We start from the raw sequence: 22,911 nt of genomic DNA, 5'->3' as shown, positions 1-22,911 counted from the left end.
AAAGAAAACTTCAGGCCAATATCCATGATGAACATAGATGCAAAAATCTTCAATAAAATATTGGCAAGCCGATTGCAAAAGCAAATTGAAAAACTTATCCTTCATGAACAAGTAGGATTTATCCCTGGGATGCAAGGCTGATTCAACATATGCGTCTATCAACATAATTCACCACATAAACAGAACCAAAAACAAAAACCACATGATTATCTCAATTGACGCAGAGAAGGCATTTGACAAAATTCAACAGCCCTTTATGCTAAAAACCCTCAATAAACTCAGTATCAATGGAACGTATCTCAAAGTAATAAAAGCTATTTAGGGCAAACCGACAGGCAATATTATACTGAATGGACAAAAACTGGAAGCATGCCCTTTGAAATCCGGCACTAGGCAAGAATGCCCTCTTTCACCACTCCTATTCAATATAGCACTGGAAGTTCTAGCCAGAGCAATCAGGAAAGAAAAAGACATAAAGGGCATTCAAATAGGAAAGATGGAAGCCAAATTGTCTCAATCTGCATATGACATGATAATATACCTAGACGAACACTCTTCTCAGCCCAAAAACTCCTAAAAATCATAAGCAACCTTAGCAAAGTCTCAGGATATAAAATCAATGTGAAAAAATCACAAGCATTCCTCTACACCAATAACAGACTTAAAGCCAAATGAAGAATGAACTGCCATTCACAATTGCTACAAAAAGAAAAAAATACCTAGGAATACAACTCACAAGGAATGTAAGGGACCTCTTCAAGGAAAACTACAAACCACTGCTCAATGAAATAAGAGAGGACACAAACAGATGGAGAAACATTCCATGTTCATTGTTAGGAAGAATTAATATTGTGAAAATGGCTATATTGCCAAAGTAATTTAAAGAATCAATGCTATCCCCATCAAGCTACCATTGACTTTCTTCACAGAAAAGTGAAAAAACCACCATGAACTTCACATGAAACCAAAAGAGAGCCTGAATAGCCAAGTCAATTCTAAGCAAAAAGAACACAGCAAGGGGCATCACACTACCGGATTTCAAAATGTACTACAAAGCTACAGTAATCAAAACAGCATGGTACTGGTACCAAAACAGAGATATAGACCAATGGAACAGAACAGAGGCATCGGAGGCAACATAACATATCTACAACCATACAACCTTTGATAAACCTGACAAAAACAAGCAATGGGAAAAGGATTCCCTGTTTAATAAATGGTGTTGGGAAAACTGGCTAGCCATGTGCAGAAAGCAGAAACTGGACCCCTTCCTGAAACCTTACACTAAAATTAACTCCAGATGGATTAAAGACTTAAACATAAGACCTGGTACCATGAAAACCCTAGAAGGAAATCTAGGCAAAACCATTCAGGACATAGGAGTAGGCAAGGACTTCATGAACAAAACACCAAAAGCATTGGCAACAATAGCCAAAATAGACAAATGGGACTTAGTCATACTCCACAGCTTCTGCATGGCAAAAGAAACAGTCACTAGAGTAAATCAGCAACCAACAGAATGGGAAAAAAATTTTGCAGTACCCATCTGACAAAGGGCTGATATCCAGAATTTACAAAGAACTCAAACAGATTTACAGAAAAAAAACAAACAAGCCCATTCAAATATAGGCAAAGGATATGAACAGACACTTTACAAATGAAGACATATATGAGGCCAACAATCATATGAAAAAATGCTCATCGTCACTGGTCATCAGAGAGATGCAAATCAAAACCACATTGAGATACCATCTCACGCCAGTTAGAATGGCGATCATTAAAAAATCTGGAGACAACAGATGCTGGAGAGGATGTGGAGAAAAAGGAACACTTTTACACTGTTGGTGGGAGTGTAAATTAGTTCAACCATTGTGGAAGACAGTGTGGCGATTCCTCAAGGCCTTAGAAATAGAAATTCCATTTGACCCAGCAATCCCATTACTGGGTATATTTCAAAAGGACTATAAATCATTCTACTATAAGGACACATGCACACGAATGTTCATTGCAGCACTGTTTACAATAGCAAAGACCTGGAATCTACCAAAATGCCCATCGATGATAGACTGGATTGGAAAAATGTGGCACATATACACCATGGAATATAATGCAGCAATCAGAAATGATGAGTTCGTGTCGTTTGTAGGGACATGGATGAATCTGGAAAACATCATTCTCAGCAAACTGACATAAGAACAGAAAATGAAATACCGCATATTCTCACTCATAGGCGGGTGATGAAAAATGAGAACACATGGACACAGGGAAGGGAGTACTAAACACTGGGGTCTATTGGGGGGAAAAGGGGAGGACCAGTGGGGGGGGGAAGCTCAGGATGAATAGCCTGGGGAGAAATGCCAAATGTGGGTGAAGGGGAGAAAGAAAGCAAAACACACTGCCATGTGTGTGCCTATACAACTGTCTTGCTTGTACCCCAAAACCTAAAATGCAATAAAAAATTTAAAAAATAATAAGAAGAAGTAAGTTAGATGCAGACTTGAGTGTGTACAGGTGGAAGACCATATGAAGACAAAGTGAGAAGACAGCTCTCTCTAAGCCAAGAAGAAAGGCCTCAGAAGAAATCAACCTGATATGTTAGAAAACATTCTTGATCTAACATGGCTGAATAGGAACAGCTCCGGAGTGTAGTTCCCAGGGGGAACAACACAGAGAGTGAGTGATCACCATGTTTCAAAATGAGTTTTTACTGCCCACAAACCAGGAGATTCTGAGGCTGAAAAGTGCCACAAGTTTCCAACAATGCTGTTTCAGCTGGCTCTGTGGGTCTCCATATAAAAACTCATGCAAATCTGGGCAGCCATTTTAACTGGCACCTGGAATGCTTGGGTGACAGAGCCACGTATTCAACTAAAAATAGGGGGCTGAAACAGGGAACCAGATGATCTGGCTCAGTGGGTCTCACTGCCACAAAGATCAGCAATCTGAAACACTCTGAATTGAGAGTTTCACAGCAAGTGCAGCTGGACCCAAGATGGTCCAGCTCGGTGTGGGGAAGGGTGTCAGTCATTACTGAGGCAGTCCACCACTACCAACGCAGTCTGCCATTACCAAGGCAATCCCCCTTTACTAAGGCAGTCCACCATTACTGAGGCAGACTCCCATTGCCAAGGCAGTTCTAACTATACCTCTGTAAAAAAAAAAAAAAAGCACAAGGAAGTTCACACAGTAGCTGGGCAGAGCCTACAACAGCTTAGTAATACCTCTTCTGACAGACTGTGACTAGACTACCTCTTTCTTGGGCAGCACATCTCTGAAAAATGGCAGCAGCACATCAGGAGCTTATAAATAAAGCCCCACATTCCCAGTACAGAACACCTGGGAACAAAGGCAGTTATGAGTTCCACTGCAGCAGATTTAAATGTACCTGTCAGCAGCTCTGAATGGAACAATGGAGCTCCCAGCTCAGCACTCGAGCTCCTATAAGGAACAGACTGCCTCCACAAGCAGTTCCCCAACGTTATATGTTCAAAGAGACACCTCATAAAGGAGATCTAAGGCTGACATCAGGTGGGTACCCTTCTGGGATGAAGATAACAGAAGAAACTGGCAGCAACACTTACTATTTTACAGCTCCCATAGGTGATCCCCAGGCAAGCAGGGTCTGGAGTGGACCTCCAGCAATCCTACAGCAGAGGGGCCTGATTGTAAGAAGGAAAACTAAAAAACAAAGAAATAAGCTCAACATCAACAAAAAGGATCTCCACTCAGAGACCCCATCTGAAACTCATCAACTACAAAGACCACAGGTAGATAAATTCACAAAGATGGGAAGAAACCAATGCAAAAAAAATAAAAAACACTAAAAACCAGAATGCCTCTCCTCTTTAAGGGATCACAGCTCCTCACCAGCAGGGGAACAAAGCTGAATGGAGAAGGATTCTGATGAATGGACAGAAACAGGCTTCAGAAGATAAATAATAAACTTCTCTAAGCTAAAAGAACATATTTTAACCCAATGCAAAGAAACTAAGAACCTTGAAAAAGGGTTAGACAAAATGCTAATGAGAATTAAACAGCTTAGAGAAGAATATAAATGACCTGATGGAGCTGAAAAATACAACACGAGAACTCTATGATGCATACACAAGTTTCAATCACCAAATTGAGGAGGCAGAAGAAAGGATATCAGAGATTGAAGACAAACTTAATGAAATGAAATGAGAAGGCAAGATTAGAGAAAAAAGAATGAAAAGACATTAACAAAGCCTCCAAGAAATATGGGAATGTGTGAAAAGACCTAATCTACATTTGCTAGGGGTACCTGAATGTCATGGAGAGAATGAATCCAAGCTGGAAAACACTCTTGAGGATATTATCCAGGAGAACTTCCCAAAGCTAGCAAAGCAGGCCAACATTCAGGTCTAGGAAAAACAGATAACACTGCAAAGATACTCCTCAAGAAGAGCAACCCCAAGGCACATAATAATCAGATTCACCAGGGTTGAAATGAATGAAAAAATGCTAAGGACAGCCAGAGAGAAAGGTTGCATTACCCACAAAGGGAAGGCCATCAGACTCACAGCAGATCTCTCAGCAGAAACCCTACACGCCAGAAGAGAGTGGGGGCCAATATTCAATATCTTTAAAGGAAAGAACTTTTAACCCAGAATTTTATATCCAGCCAAACTAAGCTTCATAAGCAAAGGAGAAATAAAATCCTTTATTAACAAGCACTTGCTGAGAGATTTCATAATACCAGGCCTGCCTTACAAGAGCTCCTGAAAGAAGCACTAAACATAGAAAGGAATAACAAGTACAAGCTACTCCAAAAAATGTACCAAATGGTACATATGATTGACAAAATGAAGAAACTGCATCAACTAATGGGCAAAACAATCAGCTAGCATCAAAATGGCAGGATCAAATTCACACATAACAATATTAACCTTAAATGTAAATGGGCTAAATGCCCTAATCAAAAGACACAGACTGCCAAATTGGATAAAAAGTCAAAACCCATCAGTGTGCTGTATTCAGGAAACCCACCTCACATACAAGGACACAAATAGTCTCAAAATAAAGGGATGGAGAAAGATTTACCAAACAAATGGAGAACAACAACAAAAAAAAGCAGGAGTTGCAATCCTAGTCTCTGATAAAATAGACTTTAAACCAACAAAGATCAAAAGAGACAAAGAAGTACATTACATAATGGTAAAAGTGTCAATGCAACAAGAAGAGCTAACTATCCTAAATATATATTCACCCAATACAGAAACACCTAGATACATCAAGCAAGTTCTTAATAACTGACAAAGAGACTTAGACTCCCACATAATAATACTGAAAGACTTTAACACTCTACTGTCAATATTAAAGAGATCAAAAGGACAGAAAATTAACAAGGGTATTCAGGACTTGAACTCAGATCTGGACCAAGTGGACCTAATAGACATCTACAGAACTCTCCACCCCAAATCCACAGAATATACATTCTCTGCACCACATCACACCTACTCTAAAATTGACCACATAATTGGAAGTAAATCACTACTCAGCAAATGCAAAAGAACAGAAATCATAACAAACAGTCTCTCAGACCACAGCACAATCAAATTAGAACTCAGGATTAAGAAACTAACTCAGAACCATACAACTTCATCGAAATTCAACAACTGACTCTTGAGTGTTGACTGAATAAACAATGAAATGAAGGCAGAAATAAAGATGTTCTTTGAAACCAATGAGAATCAATACAGGACATACCACAATCTCTGGGACACATTTAAAGCAGTGTCTAGGGGGAAAATTATAACAAAAAATGCCCTCATGAGAAGCAAGGAAAAATCTAAAATCAACACCCTATCATCAAAATTTAAAGAGCTAGAGGACCATGATCAAAAAAAAACTCAAAAGCTGGCAGAAGACATGAAACAACTAAGTTAAGAGCAGAACTGAAGGAGAGAGAGACACAAAAAGCCCTTCAAAAAGTCAATAAATCCAGGAGCTCATTCTTTGAAAAGATCAACAAAATAGACAGACTGCTAGCCAGATTAATAAAAAACAAAGAGAGAAGAATCAAATAGACAAAATAAAAAATGATAAAGGGACTATCACCATCAATTCCACAGAAATAGGAACTACCATCAGAGATTACTACAAACAACTCTATGCACATAAACCAGGTAAAAAGGGATAAATTCCTGGACACTTGCATCCTCCCAAGCCTAAACCAGGAAGAAGTTGAAACCCTGAATAGACCAATAACAAGGGCTAAAGTTGAGGCAGCAATTAATAGCCTACCAACCAAAAAAGCCCAGGTCCAGATGGGTTCACAGCCAAATTCTACCAGATGTACAAAGAGGAGCTGGTACCATTCCTTCTGAAACTATTTCAAACAATCCAAAAAGAGGGAATCCTTCCCAAATCATTTTGTGAGACCAACATCATCCTGATATGAAAACCTGGTAGAGACTCAACAAAAATAGAGAACTTCAGGCCACTGTCCATGATGAACATAGATGCAAAAATTTTCAATAAAATATTGGCCAACTGATTGCAACAGCACATCAAAAACCTTATCCTTCATGACCAATTAGGCTTCATCCCAGAGATGCAAACCTTGTTCAACATACACAAGTCTAAAAATGTAATCCACCACATAAACAGAACAGAAAAAAAAAAACCACATGATTATCTCAATAGATGCAGAGAAGGCCTTTGACAAAATTTAACAGCTCTTTATGCTAAAAACCCTCAATAAACTAGGTATAGAAGGAATGTGTCTCAAACTAACAAAAAGCTATTTACAACAAACCCACAGCTATCTCATACTGAATGGACAAAAACTGGAAGCATTCCCTTTGAAATCTGGCACTAGACAAAGATGCCCTCTCTCACCACTCCTAATCAATATAGTATTGGAAGTTCTAGCCAGAAAAATCAGGCAAGAAAAAAAAAATAAAGAGTATTCAATTAAGAAAGGAGGAAGTCAAATTGTCTCTATTTGCAAACAATATGATTGTATATTTAGAAGACTCCATCATCTCAGCCCAAAATCTTCTTAAACTGATAAGCAACTTCAGCAAAGTCTCAGGATACAAAATCTCTGTGCAGAAATTACAAGCATTTCTATACACCAATAAAAGACTAAAAGAGAGACAAATCAAGAGCAAACTTCCATTCAAAATTGCTACAAAGGGAATAGAGTATGTAGGAATACAACCAGCAAAGGATGTGAAAAACCTCTTCAGGGAACATCCAAGATAGCCCCTTGAGGAACAGCTCAGGATTGCAGCTCCCAGTGAAAGTGCAGAGGGTGAGTGGATGCCACATTTCAGATGGATCTTTATTGCCCACAGACCAGAAGATTCCTAGGCGGAGGAGCCCTATGGGTCGCCAGCGCAGCTGTTTTGGCTGGTGCAGCTCTTTCGCCACTGCTGTGATTCAGCAGCTCTCCATATAAAATACACTGGTCTGGTTGCCCTTTTAAACTGGCCAGGAGATTCCTGGGTAGCACTGTTGTTTCAGCCGGTGCAGTGGGTCACTGCACGGAAAATTACGCAGATCCCAGCGCCCTTTCAGCAGGTGACTGGAACACCTGGGAGAGAGTCAACCATTCAACTTAAAAAAAACGCTCTGAGGTAGGGAGCCAGTTGATCAGGCTTGGCGGGTCCCACGCCCACAAAAACAAACAAAAAATACAGCAATTGGAAATGCTCGGGGTTGAGAGCTTAATGGCAAGCACAGCTGAACCCAGGATGATGCAGCTCGGTGGGGGAGGGGCGTCTGCCATTACCGAGGAACTCCACCCCTACAGAGGTAGTCCACCATTGCCCAGGCAGCTTGACATTGCTGAGGCAACCCGCCATAACAAAGAGAGTCCACCATTACAGAGGTGGGCCACCATTGCCAAGGCAGTTCTAACCACACCCATATAAACAGGACTACAGGGAAGCTCAACGGCAGCAGGGCAGAGCTCAGCAAAGCCTCTGCAGGCAGACAGTGACTAGGCTGCCTCCTTGCTGGGCAGGGCAGCCCTGAAAAAAATAAAAAGGCAGCAGCACAACGGACACTTATAAATAAAGCCCTACCTCCCTGGGACAAAGCACCTGGGGAAAAAAAAGGCAGTTTATGAGTTCTGTTGCAGCAGATTTAAACATACCTGCCAAGCAGCTCTGAAATAACAATGGAGCTCACAGCTCAACACTTGAGCTCCTATAAAGAACAGACTGTCTCCTCAAGCAGCTCCCTGACCCCGTATATCCACAGAGTCACCTCACAAAAGACTAATCAGACTGACATTTGGTGGGCATCATTCTGGGACAAAGATAGCAAAAGAAGAAACTGGTAGCAACCCTTACTGTTCTGCAGCTGCTGCAGGTGATCCCCAGACAAGCAGGGTGTGGAGTGGACCTCGGCAGTCCTACAGCAGAGGGGTCAAACTCTTAGAAGGAAAACTAAGAAATAGAAATAACTTCATCATCAACAACCTGGATATCCACTCAGAGACCCAATCTGAAAATCAGCAACTACACCACTGACAGGTGGATAAATCCATAAAGATGGAAAGAACCCAGCACAAAAAGAAGGAAAACACCTGAAACCAGAACACCTCGCCTCCTACAAGGGACCACAACTCCTCACCAGCAAGGGAACAAACGTGGATGGAGAATGAGTGTGATGAAATGACAGAATAGAATTCAGAAGGTGGGCAATGAGAAACTTCTGTGAGCTAAAAGAGCATGTTCTAATTCAATGCAAAGAAAATAAGAACCTTGAAAAAAGATTTGAGGAAATGACAAGAATGTAAAACTTCAAGAGGAACATGAGTGAATTGATGGAGTTGAAAAACACAACATGAGAACTTCACGAAGCATGCACAAGTTTCAACAGCCAAATTGACCAAACAGAAGAAAGGATATCAGAGATTGAAAATCAACTCAATGAAATAAAACAAGAAGCCAAGATTACAGAAAAAAAACACAAAAAGGAATGAACAAAGTCTCCAAGAAATGTGGGACTATATAAAGAGACCTAATCTATGTTTGATAGGTGTATCTGAATGTGATGAAGAGAATAAATCCAAGCTGGAAAATACTCTTCAGGATATTATCCAGGAAAACTTCACAAAATTACCAAGGCAGGCCAATATTAAAGTCCAGGAAATACAGAGAACACCACAAAGATATTCTGCAAGAAAAGCAACCCCAAGACACATAATCGTCAGATTCACCAGGGTTGAAATGAAGAAGAAAATGCTAAGGGCAGCCAGAGAGAAAGGTCAGGTCACCCACAAAGGGAAGTCCATCAGACTCACAGCAGATCTCTTGGCAGAAATCCTACAAACCAGAAGAGAGTGGGGGGTCAATATTCAACATCCTTAAAGAAAAGAACTTTTGTATCCAGAATTCATATCCAGAATTTCATATTCAACCAAACTGAGCTTCATAAGTGAAGGAAAAATAAAATCCTTTGTGAAAGAGCAAGTACTCAGAGATTCTGTCACCACCAGACCTTCTTTACAAGAGCTCCTGAAAAAGTCACTACAAATAGAAAGAAACAAACAGTACCAGCCACTCCAGAAACATACCAAATGCTAAAGAGCATCAACAAAATGAAGAATTAAAATGAATCAACTAATGGGCAAAACAGCCAGCTAGCATCAAAATGGCAGTATCAAATTCACACGTAACAATATTAACCCAAAATGTAAATGAGCTAAACGCACCTATCAAAAGACACAGACTGGCAAATTGGATGAAAAGCCAAAACCCATTGGTGTGCTTTATCCAGAAAACCCCTCTCACATGCAAGGATACACAAAGGCTCAAAATAAAGGGATGGAGGAAGATTTACCAAGCAAATGGAGAGCAAAAAGAAGCAGGAGTTGCAATTCTCGTCTCTGATAAAATAGACTTTAAAGCAACAAAGATCAAAAGAGACAAGGAAGGACATTATGTAATGGTAAAAGGATTGATACAACAAGAAGAGCTAACAATCCTAAATATATATACAGACCCAATACAGGAGCACTCAGATACATAAGGCAAGTTCTTAATGACTTATGAAGAGACTTAGACTCCCACACAATAATAGTGGGAGACTTTAACACTCCACTGTCAATATTAGACAGATCAACAAGACAGAAAATTAAGAAGCATATCCAGGAACTGAACTCAAACCTGGAACAAGCAAACCTGATAGACATTTGCAAAACTCTCTACCCCAAATCCACAGAATATACACTCTTCTCAGTACCAGATCACACCTACTCTAAAATTGACCACATAATTGGAAGTAAAGCACTCCTCAGCAAATGCAAAACAACGGAAATCATAACAAACACTCTCTCAGACCACAGTTCAATCAAGTTAGAACTCAGAATTCAGAAACTAACACAGAACCACGCAGCTTCATGGAAACTGAACAACTGGCTCTTGAATGTTGACTGGATAAACAATGAAATTAAGGCAGAAATAAAGAAGTTCTTCGAAACCAGTGAGAACAAAGACACAACATACCAGAATCTCTGGAACACATTTAAAGCAGTCTCTAGAGGAAAATATTTAACAATAAGTGCCCACATGAGAAAAGTGGAGAGATCCAAAATTGACACCCTATCATCAAAATTGAAAGAGCTAGAGGAGCAAGATCAAAAAAGCTCAAAACCTAGCAGAAGACAAGAAATAACTAAGATGAGAGCTGAACTGAAGGAGATTGAGACATAAAAATGCCTTCAAAAAATTAATAAATCCAGGAGCTGGTTTTTCAAAAAGATCAACAAAATAGACAGACAGGTAGCCAGATTAATTTAAAAGAGAGAGAGAGAATAACCAAATAGATTCAATAAAAAACGATAAAGAAGAAATCACCACAGATCCCACAGAAATTCAAACCATCATCAGAGAATATTACAAACAACCCTATGCACATTAACTAGTAATCCTGGAAGAAATGGATAAATTCCTGGACACTTCCATCCTCCAAAGCCTAAACCAGGAAGAAGTTGAAACCATGAATAGACCAATAACAAGGTCTGAAGTTGAGGCAGCAATTGAGAGCCTACCACACAAAAAAAGCCCAGGTCCAGATGGGGTCACAGCCGAATTCTACCAGACACACAAAGAGGAACTGTTACCATACCTCATGAAACTATTTGAAATAATCCAAAAAGAGGAAATTTTTCCCAAATCATTTGATGAGACCAACATCATCCTGATACCAAAACCCAGCAGAGACTCAACAAGAAAAGAAAACTTCAGGCCAATGTCCACGATGAACATAGATGCAAAACTCTTCAATAAAATACTGGCAAGCTGATTGCAACAGCACATCAAAAAGCTTATCCACCATGATCAAGTAGGATTCATCCCGAGGATGCAATGCTGGTTCAACATATGCAAGTCTATAAACGTAATTCACCACATAAACAGAACCAAAAACAAAAACCACATGATTATCTCAATTGACCAATAGAAGACCTTTGACATAATTCAACAGCCCTTTATGCTAAAAATTCTCAATAAACACGGTTTTGATGAAACATATCTCAAAATAATAAAAGTTATTTACAACAAATCAACAGCCAATATCATACTGAATGGGGAAAAACTGGAAGCATTCCCTTTGAAATCTGGCACTAGACAAGGATGCCCTCTCTCACCACTCCTATTCAATATAGTGCTGGAAGTTCTAGCCAGAGCAATCAGGCAAGAAAAAGAAATAAAGGGTGATAAAATAGGAAAGGAGGAAGCCAAATTGTCTCTATTTGCAGACAACATGATAGTATATCTAGAAGACCCCATTGTCTCAGCCCAAAAACTCCTGAAACTGATAAGCAACTTCAGCAAAGTCTCAGGATATAAAATCAATGTGCAAAAATCACAAGTATTTGTATACACCATTAACAGACTTAAAGAAAGCCAAATCAAGAACGAACTGCCATTCGCAATTGCTGCAAAGAGAATAAAATACCTAGGAATACAACTAACAAGGAATGTAAAGGAACTCTTCAAGGAGAACTACAAACCCTCAATAAAATAAGAGAGGACACAAGCAGATGGAGAAACATTCTATGTTCATGGTTAGTAAGAATCAGTATTGTGAAAATGGCCATACTGCCCAAAGTAATTTACAGATTCAACACTATCCCCATCAAGCTACCAATGATCTTCTTCACAGAACTGAAAAAACTACCCTAAACATCACATGGAACCAAAAGAGAGCACACATAGCCAAGTCAATTCTAATTAAAATGAACACAGCAGGAGGCACCACACTACTGGACTTCAAACTATACTACAAGGCTACAGTAATCAAAACAGCATGGTACTAGTATCAAAACAGAGATATAGACCAATGGAACAGAACAGAGGCATCAGAGGCAACACAACTTATCTAAAACCATACAGTCTTTGATAAACCTGTCAAAAACAAGGAATGAGGAAAAGATTCCCTATTTAGTAAATGGTGTTGGGAAAACTGGCTATATGCAGAAAGCAGAAACTGGACCCCTTCCTGACACCTTACACTAAAATTAACTCCAGATGGATTAAAGACTTAAACATAAGACCTGACACCATAGAAACCCTAGAAGAAAGTCTAGGCAAAACCATTCAGGACATAGGTGTAGGCAAGGACTTCATGAACAAAATACCGAAAGCATTGGCAACAAAAGACAAAATAGAAAAATTGGACCTAATCATACTCCACAGCTTCCACACAGCCAAAGAAACAGTAATTAGAGTGAATCAGCAACCAACAGAATGGGAAAAAAATTTTGCAGTTTACCCATCTGACAAAGGGCTGATATCCAGAATTTACAAAGAACTCAAACAGATTTACAAGAAAAAAACAAACAACCCCATTCAAAAGTGGGCAAAGGATATGAACAGACGCTTTACAAAAGAAGACATACATGAGGCCAACAAACATATGAAAAAATGCTCATCATCACTGGTCATTAGAGAAATGCAAATCAAAACTACATTGAGATACTATCTCACGCCAGTTAGAATGGCGATCATTAAAAAATCTGGAGACAACAGATGCTGGAGAGGTTGTGGTGAAATAGGAACACTTTTACACTGCTGGTGGGAGTGTAAATTAGTTCAACCATTGTGGAAGACAGTGTGGCGATTCCTCAAGGATCTAGAAATAGAAATTCGATTTGACCCAGCAAACCCACTACTGGGTATATATCCAAAGGATTATAAATTGTTCTACTATAAGGACATATGCACATGAATGTTCATTGCAACACTGTTTACAATGGTAAAGACCTGGAATCAATCCAAATGCCCATTGGACTGGACAGGGAAAATATGGCACATATACACCATGGAATATTCTGCAACAATCAAAAATGATGAGTTCATGTCCTTTGTAGGGACATGGATGAACCTGGAGACCATCATTCTCAGCAAACTGACACAAGAACAGCAAGTCAAACACCACATGTTCTCACTCATAGGCGGGTGTTTAATAATAAGAACACATGGACACGGAGTGGGGAATGTCATACACTTGGGTCTGTTGGGTGGACTAGGGGTGGGACACGGGTGGTAGGGAGGTTAGAAAGAGATAACATGGGGAGAAATGCCATATATAGGTGACAGGGGGATGGAGGCAGCAAACCACATTGCCATATATGTACCTATGCAACAATCCTGCATGATCTGCACATGTACCCCAGAACCTAAAGTACAATTTTAAAAAAATGTAAAAAATACAAATACAAAAGAAGGAAACCAACCCTACTAACACCTCGATCCTGGACCTAATGGTCTCCAGAGCTGTCTTTTTTTTTTTTTTTTTTTTTGAGACAGGGTTTCGCTCTTGTTACCCAGGCTGGAGTGCAATGGCTCCATCTCAGCTCACCACAACCTCCACCTCCTGGGTTCAGGCAATTCTCCTGCCTCAGCCTCCCAAGTAGCTGGAATTACAGGTGTGCGCCACCATGCCCAGCTAATTTTTTGTATTTTTAGTAGAGACGGGGTTTCACCATGGTGACCAGGATGGTCCCGATCTCTTGACCTCGTGATCCACCCGCCTCAGCCTCCCAAAGTTCTGGAATTACAGGCTTGAGCCACCGCGCCCGGCCTCCAGAGCTGTCTTTAAGCCACCCATTCAGTGACATTTATTACAGCAGCTTTAGAAAATCCATACACTAGGCCGGGCGCGGTGGCTCAAGCCTGCAATCCCAGCACTTTGGGAGGCCGAGGCGGGTGGATCACGAGGTCAGGAGATCGAGACCATCCTGGTCAACATGGTGAAACCCCGTCTCTACTAAAAATACAAAAAAAAAAAAAAAAAATTAGCTGGGCGTTGTGGCGCGCGCCTGTAATCCCAGCTACTCGGGAGGCTGAGGCAGGAGAATTGCCTGAACCCAGGAGGCGGAGGTAGCGGTGAGCCGAGATTGCACCATTGCACTCCAGCCTGGGTAACGAGAGCGAAACTCCGTCTCAAAAAAAAAAAAGAAAAAGAAAATCCATACACTAATGTTAAGTCGTGTCTCATTTTTTGATGGGCTTCTATATAATATATAATGCCACATTAAGCTGTTAATCTTTTCTTTCAAGAACATATAATATTGTATTTTATAGTCAGAAAGTTTAATCTCTCATACTTTTTTTACATTTTCGATGGTAAATATATAATATTGGGTATATTATCACTCTCAAATTGTTGTATATTTTTTTATCCCAAATTGGATGTAAATACAACAATCACAAGAAAAGTTTCTCAAGTTTAGAAACTTCTGCTACTAATATTATTATATTATATACAACATGTAATGTCTGGCATAGAGTGCCACAGAACCAGTATCTATTACAAAGTAGGCAGTCAATAAATGGTAGCTAGTGGTCACCTTTAGCTCAGCAAAGCATATTGAGAACCCAGTATACTATGATATTTTCTTGAAAGAAAATATTAAAAGCTTAATATGACGTTATATGACTCTCTTCACCCTGAAGTTGGAGAGCAAAATAGATTCTAAGTGTCCAATGAATTTTTCAAGCTACAGAATATAAAGAAGTTCTTGAATTTTAAACAAAGGTAAACTGGCAAACATGTTTTCTTTTCATCGTACTCTCATCCATGTAAGGCCACTGGTGGTTGTGGAAAGTGTAGGCTTCAGTACACTCTCTAATGCTCTCCCATCAAAGAAAGGCCAAAGGAACAACAACAAAAAAAAAAAAAGCAAAAAAAAAGCAAGACCCCAGGTGGAATGACAAAAGAATCAAACTACTTAGACTTATATCTAGCTTAGGATAAAGGGAACACTTCTGATTCACATGTGGTGTATACCAATTCAACATAATACTTAAATATTGTTATGTGATGCCAAACCTTCACTAAAATCCTTACCTTTGAGTATTCTCTTCAGCATCTATTTTTTGAGGGCCTTTTGGAGGGTTGGTGTGGAGGAATCTATGGAGGAAGCCAATTATAGACTCAGAATCTTTACCACACTTTACACATTTAAGAGTAAATACATGTTAGTAGGGCTTACTAATTGCTGAATGTAGCTCCATCAGCCCACATCCATGTTTTGTTTGCATTGTGCTTGCTCAGTTCAAACCAGTAGGAAGAGGGCCCCAGATAATGCATCAAAGATTCCATTTACAAAATACAAAGTGCTGTCATAGATCTCTCCTAGTTTTCTCATTCTCACTACCTCCAATGCTGTTGTCCTTGTTTAAGTTAATTATTATCTTGTCACAGTTATTGCAAAGACCATGATTCCCTGCTTTTACATTTGTCACTCACTGTGAGATGTGCCAGTCTCATCACAGGAAAGATAATCATTCTTTTACAATTTAAGTCACATCCTATCACATTTTTCCTTATAAATTGGCAGTATCTATTTTACTTGGAGCAAAAACTAAACTCTTTATAATAGCCTGCAAGACCCTACTGATCCACATTCTTCACTCGCTCCCTCCTATTAGATACATTGACTGGCTGCTTCTTTTCTGTTCCTTGAATATTCCAGACATTCACTGGCCTTAAGACACATGCTTCAGCCATTTTCCTTTGCCGGAAAGTTTACTTCCAGATAGTCCCTTACCTGCTTCATATCCTCCTAAAATGTCACCATCTTATTGGGATATAACTTTACCTGCAGTAAACCCACTTGGAGAACTCATTATATTTTTTAATTTGTACTTTTTTGCTTAAAATTTACTAACTTTGAACACAATATATAACTTACATATTTCTTAAAATAATTTTTCTTTGCTTATCTCTTCCCCTAGGATGCAAACTCCACAGGGGCAAAGATTTTTGACTCTTTGGTTTTCTAATGTCTCACACCCTAGAAGTGTGCCTAGCTATTAAATGAAATTAATATTGCAAAGGAGAAATTTAACCATTTCATTCTGAGAGTTGATCCTGGCCAGAGATCCATAATAAATTTTGCAGTTTTCTTGGCCATTGATCCAAGTTGTTTTGTGTTCAGATTGAAAGAAGCAATTATTATTGATTTGGTTCCAGCCTTGTGGGCATACAGTTAAATTCTCTAGGCATGTCTTATTTCTGAGGTGCCTTGGATTTCCAGATGAAACTAACAAGTGGTAGAGAAAAAGAATAAAGAAAGTATCGGAGGAAGGAAGAATTTGAGCTTCAGAGTGAAATATTATAAAACTCAGACTAATGTGTTTTATTTACATGCTGAATTGGAATGACTTAACTTTAAACATCAACTCAAAAAAATTGAATATCTAGAACAAAACATGAAAGGAATAAGCACTGAAGAATGAGATCTATGCAAAATTTTAAAACTTAACAAACTTTCAGAAATTCAGTATCTTCCAGCCATTTTCCCTCCTACCTTTTTATACCACTTGAGTTTTCTTTATTCATCCATTTCCTTTCCTAGAATTTAGTATGCTCTCTAGGACAATTTGCAGTGTAAATAAACAAATTTTTCTACATTCATAACTTCAGTGAGCTGGTTTCTATCATTGACTTAATTGAGGCTGAATTGTCTTTTAAAGACAGCACTTCTCCAGAAGGTGGAGCGGTTTCCTTGTCCTTTATGAAACAAGAACCACTCATTGAGGGAAAAGAATGCTAAACTTTGCCTGGCTTTTTACTCTCCACTTTTCTCTCCTTAACTTACTGCACTGTTTGAAGGACGTTACTTGTTAAGGTATAACCCTGAAAGAAACAAGCGCTAAGAGCACCTCCTACCCATCGCTAAAGTAAATGACGTTCATATTGAAACCTGTGAATGGGAAAATCCTCAATGAGAATGATCAACGAGCAATATGGTTCTATACAGGTGAGACCTTGTGTAACAGTGGAGTGAAAAAATCAAGTTATTAAAATTATTTGAAAGTATTATGTTCACAATTATTTTAAAATGTGAAACTCAAATCAGTAACCAATATTAAAATCAAGTACTTGGTTCAAAACTTGGGTCTCCGTAAAGCCAGTTTTTTCATTTATTCACTAATTCATTCATTCTTTCATTTGTGTATTCAACAACTACCTGTTGAGCACCTACCACATGGCAGACATTTTTGTGGAGATGAGGGAGAAGGTATAAATTACCCATGAATGGCAACGAAAGAAATTAACGCACTAGGGAAATGGAATACAGTTGCCAGTTCCCCACCCGACTTCTTTGTACCTCCATCGTATCTACACCTGGAGTGATTCTCTGACTTGTATGTTCTTTCTAAGGTGATCTCTGATGAATGCCTACTTGACTTTACGATTCAGCACAAATATTTCTCCCTTCATTAAAGCCTTACTTGACTACAATAGGCTAACTTATAATCTCCTCTTCTGATTTGACTTGAACATAGTTCTATCTAGCAATTATTTCTTTTGTGTTACAGTTGTTCACTTACATGCTTCTTTATTCAGTTAAAGATAAATTACTTTCAGGCAAGAAATACCATTTTTTCATTGTTGTATCATCAGCATCTAGCACTGTGCCTGAAGCTTGATTACATATTTACTGAAAGACTAATCATTCTAGAAGGTGAAGCAGGTGACTAACTATGAAGAGCAATTAAGTGCTCTGTCTTGGAGAATACATTTGCTTCCAAATAGTTCTATATTAAGGAAGAAAAGACTAGTTATTGGTACCCAAGTGAATCAATAATACAATTAATAATTTTAGCAGAAAGTGTTCACTTACATTTTTGGGGAAATCCTAAAATCCCCCAAAGAAGAAAAACAGTGCCTCCACAAATCAAAATTGAGATGACCATTATTCTCCTTTTTATTATACCTAAGAAAAACACATGTCATTGCTTATCTTCCAGAGAGAAACAAGCAAGCAAACAAAAAAACCCAGCATGTTTATCTCTTTTCTCTATCTTCTATGTGTTCTACTGTTCACAATTCAGCAATTAGTATATTAGAAAACTGAGAAGGGGAACTAAGATCTAACTTTTGAACCTCAGGGGGCTCGAAGGTGCTTTGGCTCCACTTTCCTGGGCTATTTGGGAGAACTATGTTATTCATTCTTCTGCCCTGCTTCCAGAACAGAAAACCAACAGTCTCCTTGAAGGGTCTTTGAATGAAATGCTGCCTTTTCCAAGGGAAAATTCCAAGTATTTTTTAATGAAATAATGTCTTTCCCAATATGGTGGGGAAGGCTAAAATCTCCATCTATTATTATTATTATTATTATTATTAGAGTCTTTGTTTTATTAATGAAAACTGCTTTTATTTAAGACCTATATTATGGTAGCTATCCTTCACCCTGCTCTTCCCTCCCAATGCTAAGGGTGCAAGCTGGGATCAAGAAAAGATGCTAGAATTATCACACAACCTCACCCACCTGGCATGTTGGTCTTCTGCTCCACAACATCCATCCCATCCTTATTCTCCAACCCTTCTACCTCCATCTCCCACCCTCATGCAGAAGGCTCTTCCTTCTTTGTGAGATCACAGAAGTTGGAATAATCCTGCGGGTGAATTGAAAATTGGTAATTCTATTTGGTGAGTGCAAAACGCAGGATACTGAGGACCCGGTGTTTCTGAGGGTGCGGCAGCAAGACTGTAGAAGAAACAGCCCCACTAGCTGGCATCCTCCACTCAGGCCTGCAGACTGGACTTTGGCCAGATGGTCCACAGGGGCGTGTTATTTGCCCTCTCTGACTTTTGTGGGTTGCGGGGTGGGGGAGCGGGAGCGGGAAGTAACGGCAGCCGGCATGCACCAAAGGTACCTCTGCCCCAGCAGCGATGCCTCCGTAGCCCATGACTGGCTGGGGCACAGCAAAAACTGAGAATTCAACCTAATGGGCAGGTCGCCTCCCACCTGCTTGCTATGCAGAACAGAGAACGGGGAGTCCCATACCCGCCTTTTTTGGGCTTCTTTACATTGTCTCCCTAAAAATCTCAGATCAGACAAAGTTATATAACATAAATTGCCTGGGCTGGAAAGTATACACATTCCCTCATACCACAAGGCAGATCTGCCCCCATTTTCTGGTTTTTAATAACTTTTTTCTGTTCCGTATTTTTAACCACTGTGTTCTAAATTTACCTGTGGAGTGTTTAGTAAAATTTGGGAAAACAAAGCTATTGTTTTTACATGTTTTCATAGGAACTAATGAAAGCTTGTTTCATACACAGTTTTTATTTTGCACAGCAGTGCATGAAGATCAAAATTACTGCAGAAGCTGAAAACACACCAAGTTATCTCAATAATTAATAGGGAATTAAGATTTTTCCTTTATCCTCTTTTCCTAATTGAAAATTCTCTTCCTTTCACTTATAAACATGTAGGGAAATGTAAACAATGATAGAATTAATATTTTTAAAGTATGTTACTACTAAAACGTTAAAAACATTGAGTTTCAAGTGTTTTGCTTAAAAAAAAAAAAGAGTAGTATGAATTGACCACATGCTCTTGTATCACTTACAATATGGAGCCAGCATTCTTTTGATGCCTTCTCAAGCTTTTTTTATTCCTAAATTTGGATAGACTTCCAATATTCTATCCTTTGCACTTGAAATGTTATGAAACACTTTGAGAGTTCATTTGATATTAAGACTTTTGCTCGAATAACTTCCTCTGGGACCTCTTCGTTCTTTTCATCACAACCACGTGACTTATTTTTGTCAGTGAATTTACCTTCACTAAATTCCTCTGGTTGCATTATCTAGAGACTCTTCCAAAGTTGGAGTACTAATAAACCTATCAACAGCTATGCTTCTCTAACTTCATGTATCTTCTGGTTGATTTTCCCTTCCAGTATCATCACTTTTTGCTGCACTTAGTGTTGCTAACCAATTTCCTGTTTCAATTATCTTCCTCTACCTGTCTTCCTGTTTCAAATTTCCTTTGAAATTTGTCCCACAGTGACAAACCCATGTGACATTTACAAAATAGCAGATACCTGATAACATATATGTAGAATAAGGTATATACACATAGAATATATGCTTGTACATGCACACGTGTTTTGCATATGTGTGTATGTATTTATATATACATACACGCATATACTGAGACTCTCAAATGACAGATACATGGTGACCAATGAATCACTGACAGACTTGGAAAGAAGTGACGTGATTGGTCATTAATCATAATACAAACCTGTTATGTATACAGTGATTCGTGAACTGAAAAACTAGCATGGAAGTTTCTACTTTATATAATTACTTACAGTAAGTATACTACAAATATAGGTAAATAGGCTTAAAGAATCTAACTGTGCTTTTGGGGGGTTATTTAATTAAACTGTGGAAAGTGAAGTTTATGCATATTAGAACCATGCAAAGTAAAGTGTATACACACACCTTACTCCCCACAGACATTCTCTTTAAAATATACATATACAGCCAGGTGCAGTGACTCATGCCTGTAATCCCAGCACTTTGGGAGGCCAAGGTGGGTGGATCACCTGAGGTCAGGAGTTCAAGGCCAGCCTAGCCAACATGGTCAAACCCTGTCTCTACTAAAAATACAACAGGCATGGTTGTGGGTGCCTGTAATCCCAGTTACTCAGGAGGCTGGGGCAGGAGTATCACTTGAACCTGGGAGGCTGAGGTTGCAGTGAGCTGAGATTGTACCATTGAACTCCAGCCTGAGTGACAGAGCAAGACTCCATCTCAGAAAATAAAATAAAAAGTGTGTGTGTGTGTGTGTGTGTACATATACAAACAAATACAATAAATAAAAATAAAACGTGTGTGTATACATATACAAACAAATACATACACATGTATAAGTATGTATTCTATGTGTACCTTATTCTATACATATGTTATTTATACTTACTTATTTAATGTGTTCCCATGATTTCAGTAACCAATTAGCACCAATTTCAAAGCTATAAATGGTAGAATTGAGTTCTCTCACAGTTCTGGAGGCCAGATGTCTGCAATAAAGAGGCTCTGAGGCAGGACCTGCTCCACACCTCTCTTCCAGCTTCTGGTGGCTGCTGGCAATCCTTAGTGATCCTTACCATGAAGCCAGACCATGCCAGTCTCTGTCTCCATCTTCTTAATGAGTGGAAAATAGTTTCTAGGATTCAACCAGATTTCTCTTATTTTTCATTTACCTTCCCAGAGCATATATTCCTTCTTAAGATGATGACTTTCAAGAGGAATAGAAACACTACACGATGATTGGCTTAGATTAAATTCAACCAAATCATTACAGATAAGATCAACCTGTCCCTCATAGACGTAAGTATACATATATATACATTGGAACAGGGGGATTGTTTCCTCCTTACAACACTCTCAGTATTTCACTTTCTACACCAGATGGGTGAGGAGAAGGTTTCTCCTCGAATCAATAAATTATCTAGGGCAGGGTTCCCAACCCCTAGGCCCTGGGCGGGTGCGGGTCCATGGACTGTTAGGAATGAGATTGCACAGCAGGAGGTGAGCGGCAGGCAAGAGAGAAAAGCCTCATCTGTATTTACAGCCACTTCCCATCACTTGCATTACTGCCAGAGCTCCACCTCCTGTCAGATCAGCTGCTGCATTAGATGATTTTAGGAGCGTGAACCCTACTGTCATCTGCATATGGGAGAGATGTATGTTGCATGCTCCATATGAGAATCTAACACCTGATGATCTTTCACTCTCTCCCATCACCCCCAGAGGGAACCATCTAGTTTCAGGAAAACAAGCTCAGGGTTCCCACTGATTCTACATTATGGTGAGTTATATAATTATTTTATCATGTATTACAGTGTAATAATAAAAGAAATAAAGTGCACAATAAATGTAATGCATTTGAATTATCTTGAAACCATCTTCCCCCACTCCAGGGTCTATAGAAAAATTGTCTTCCCTGAAACTGGTCACTGGTGCTTAAAAAGGCTGGGGACTGCTGCTCTAGGGGACACAAACTATATGTCCTATAATTGAGTTCAGTTCTGATAGTATCTACCTGGAGTTAGTATCAAATTCCACAGATTAAGGGCTCATTCCATTAAGGCTGCCCTCCACTTCAAGACACCAGTGTCAAGTCTGGGACTCTGGAACAGTTGACCAACCAGCTACAAATTGAGGGTTCCCTTGACACCTCATCACATTTGATTAATTTGATAGAGGGGCTCAGAGAACTTGGAGAAACAATGTTTACCAGTTTATGATATTCATAAAGGGTCCACATGAACATTCAGATAAAAAGATAGTTGGGGGAGGTCTGACAGGGTCCAGAGTGCAGGAGCTTCTGTCCCTATAAAGTTGGGGTACATCACCCTCACAGCACATAGGTGTGTTTGTCCACCTGGGAGTTGTTGGAACCCCATAATTCTGGGATTTTTATGGGGGTTTCATTATGTAGGCATGATTGATTGCCAACTTTTTCCAGCTCGTTTCCTATCTATGGAGAATGTGGGGTGGGACTGAAATTTCTTTTTCTTTTTTTTTCTTAAGGGAGGAAGGCAGGAAGGGAGGGAAGGAGGATGGTAGGGAGGAAGGAAGGGATGAAGGAAGAAAGGAAGGGAAGAAGGG

General features: G+C 39.3%; 1 protein-coding gene across 1 annotated transcript in view; it reads right to left on the bottom strand.

Annotated features, from left to right (window-relative positions):
* The window catches only part of LOC100392953 (C-type lectin domain family 2 member A-like), a 55,091-nt gene extending 36,258 nt beyond the window's left edge, over positions 1 to 18,833 (bottom strand). The window contains exon 1 of the mRNA XM_035258565.1: positions 18,767 to 18,833. Within this exon, the coding sequence (XP_035114456.1) occupies positions 18,767 to 18,833 (67 nt within the window). The remainder of the gene's footprint in view (positions 1 to 18,766) is intronic.
* Between the last annotated feature and the right edge of the window lie 4,078 nt (positions 18,834 to 22,911).

The sequence above is a fragment of the Callithrix jacchus genome, chromosome 9 (genome assembly GCF_049354715.1).
Source record: "Callithrix jacchus isolate 240 chromosome 9, calJac240_pri, whole genome shotgun sequence".
Classification (NCBI taxonomy): domain Eukaryota; kingdom Metazoa; phylum Chordata; class Mammalia; order Primates; family Cebidae; genus Callithrix; species Callithrix jacchus.
Note: the sequence above shows the minus strand (reverse complement) of the source record. Positions and strands in the feature narration are given on the sequence as shown.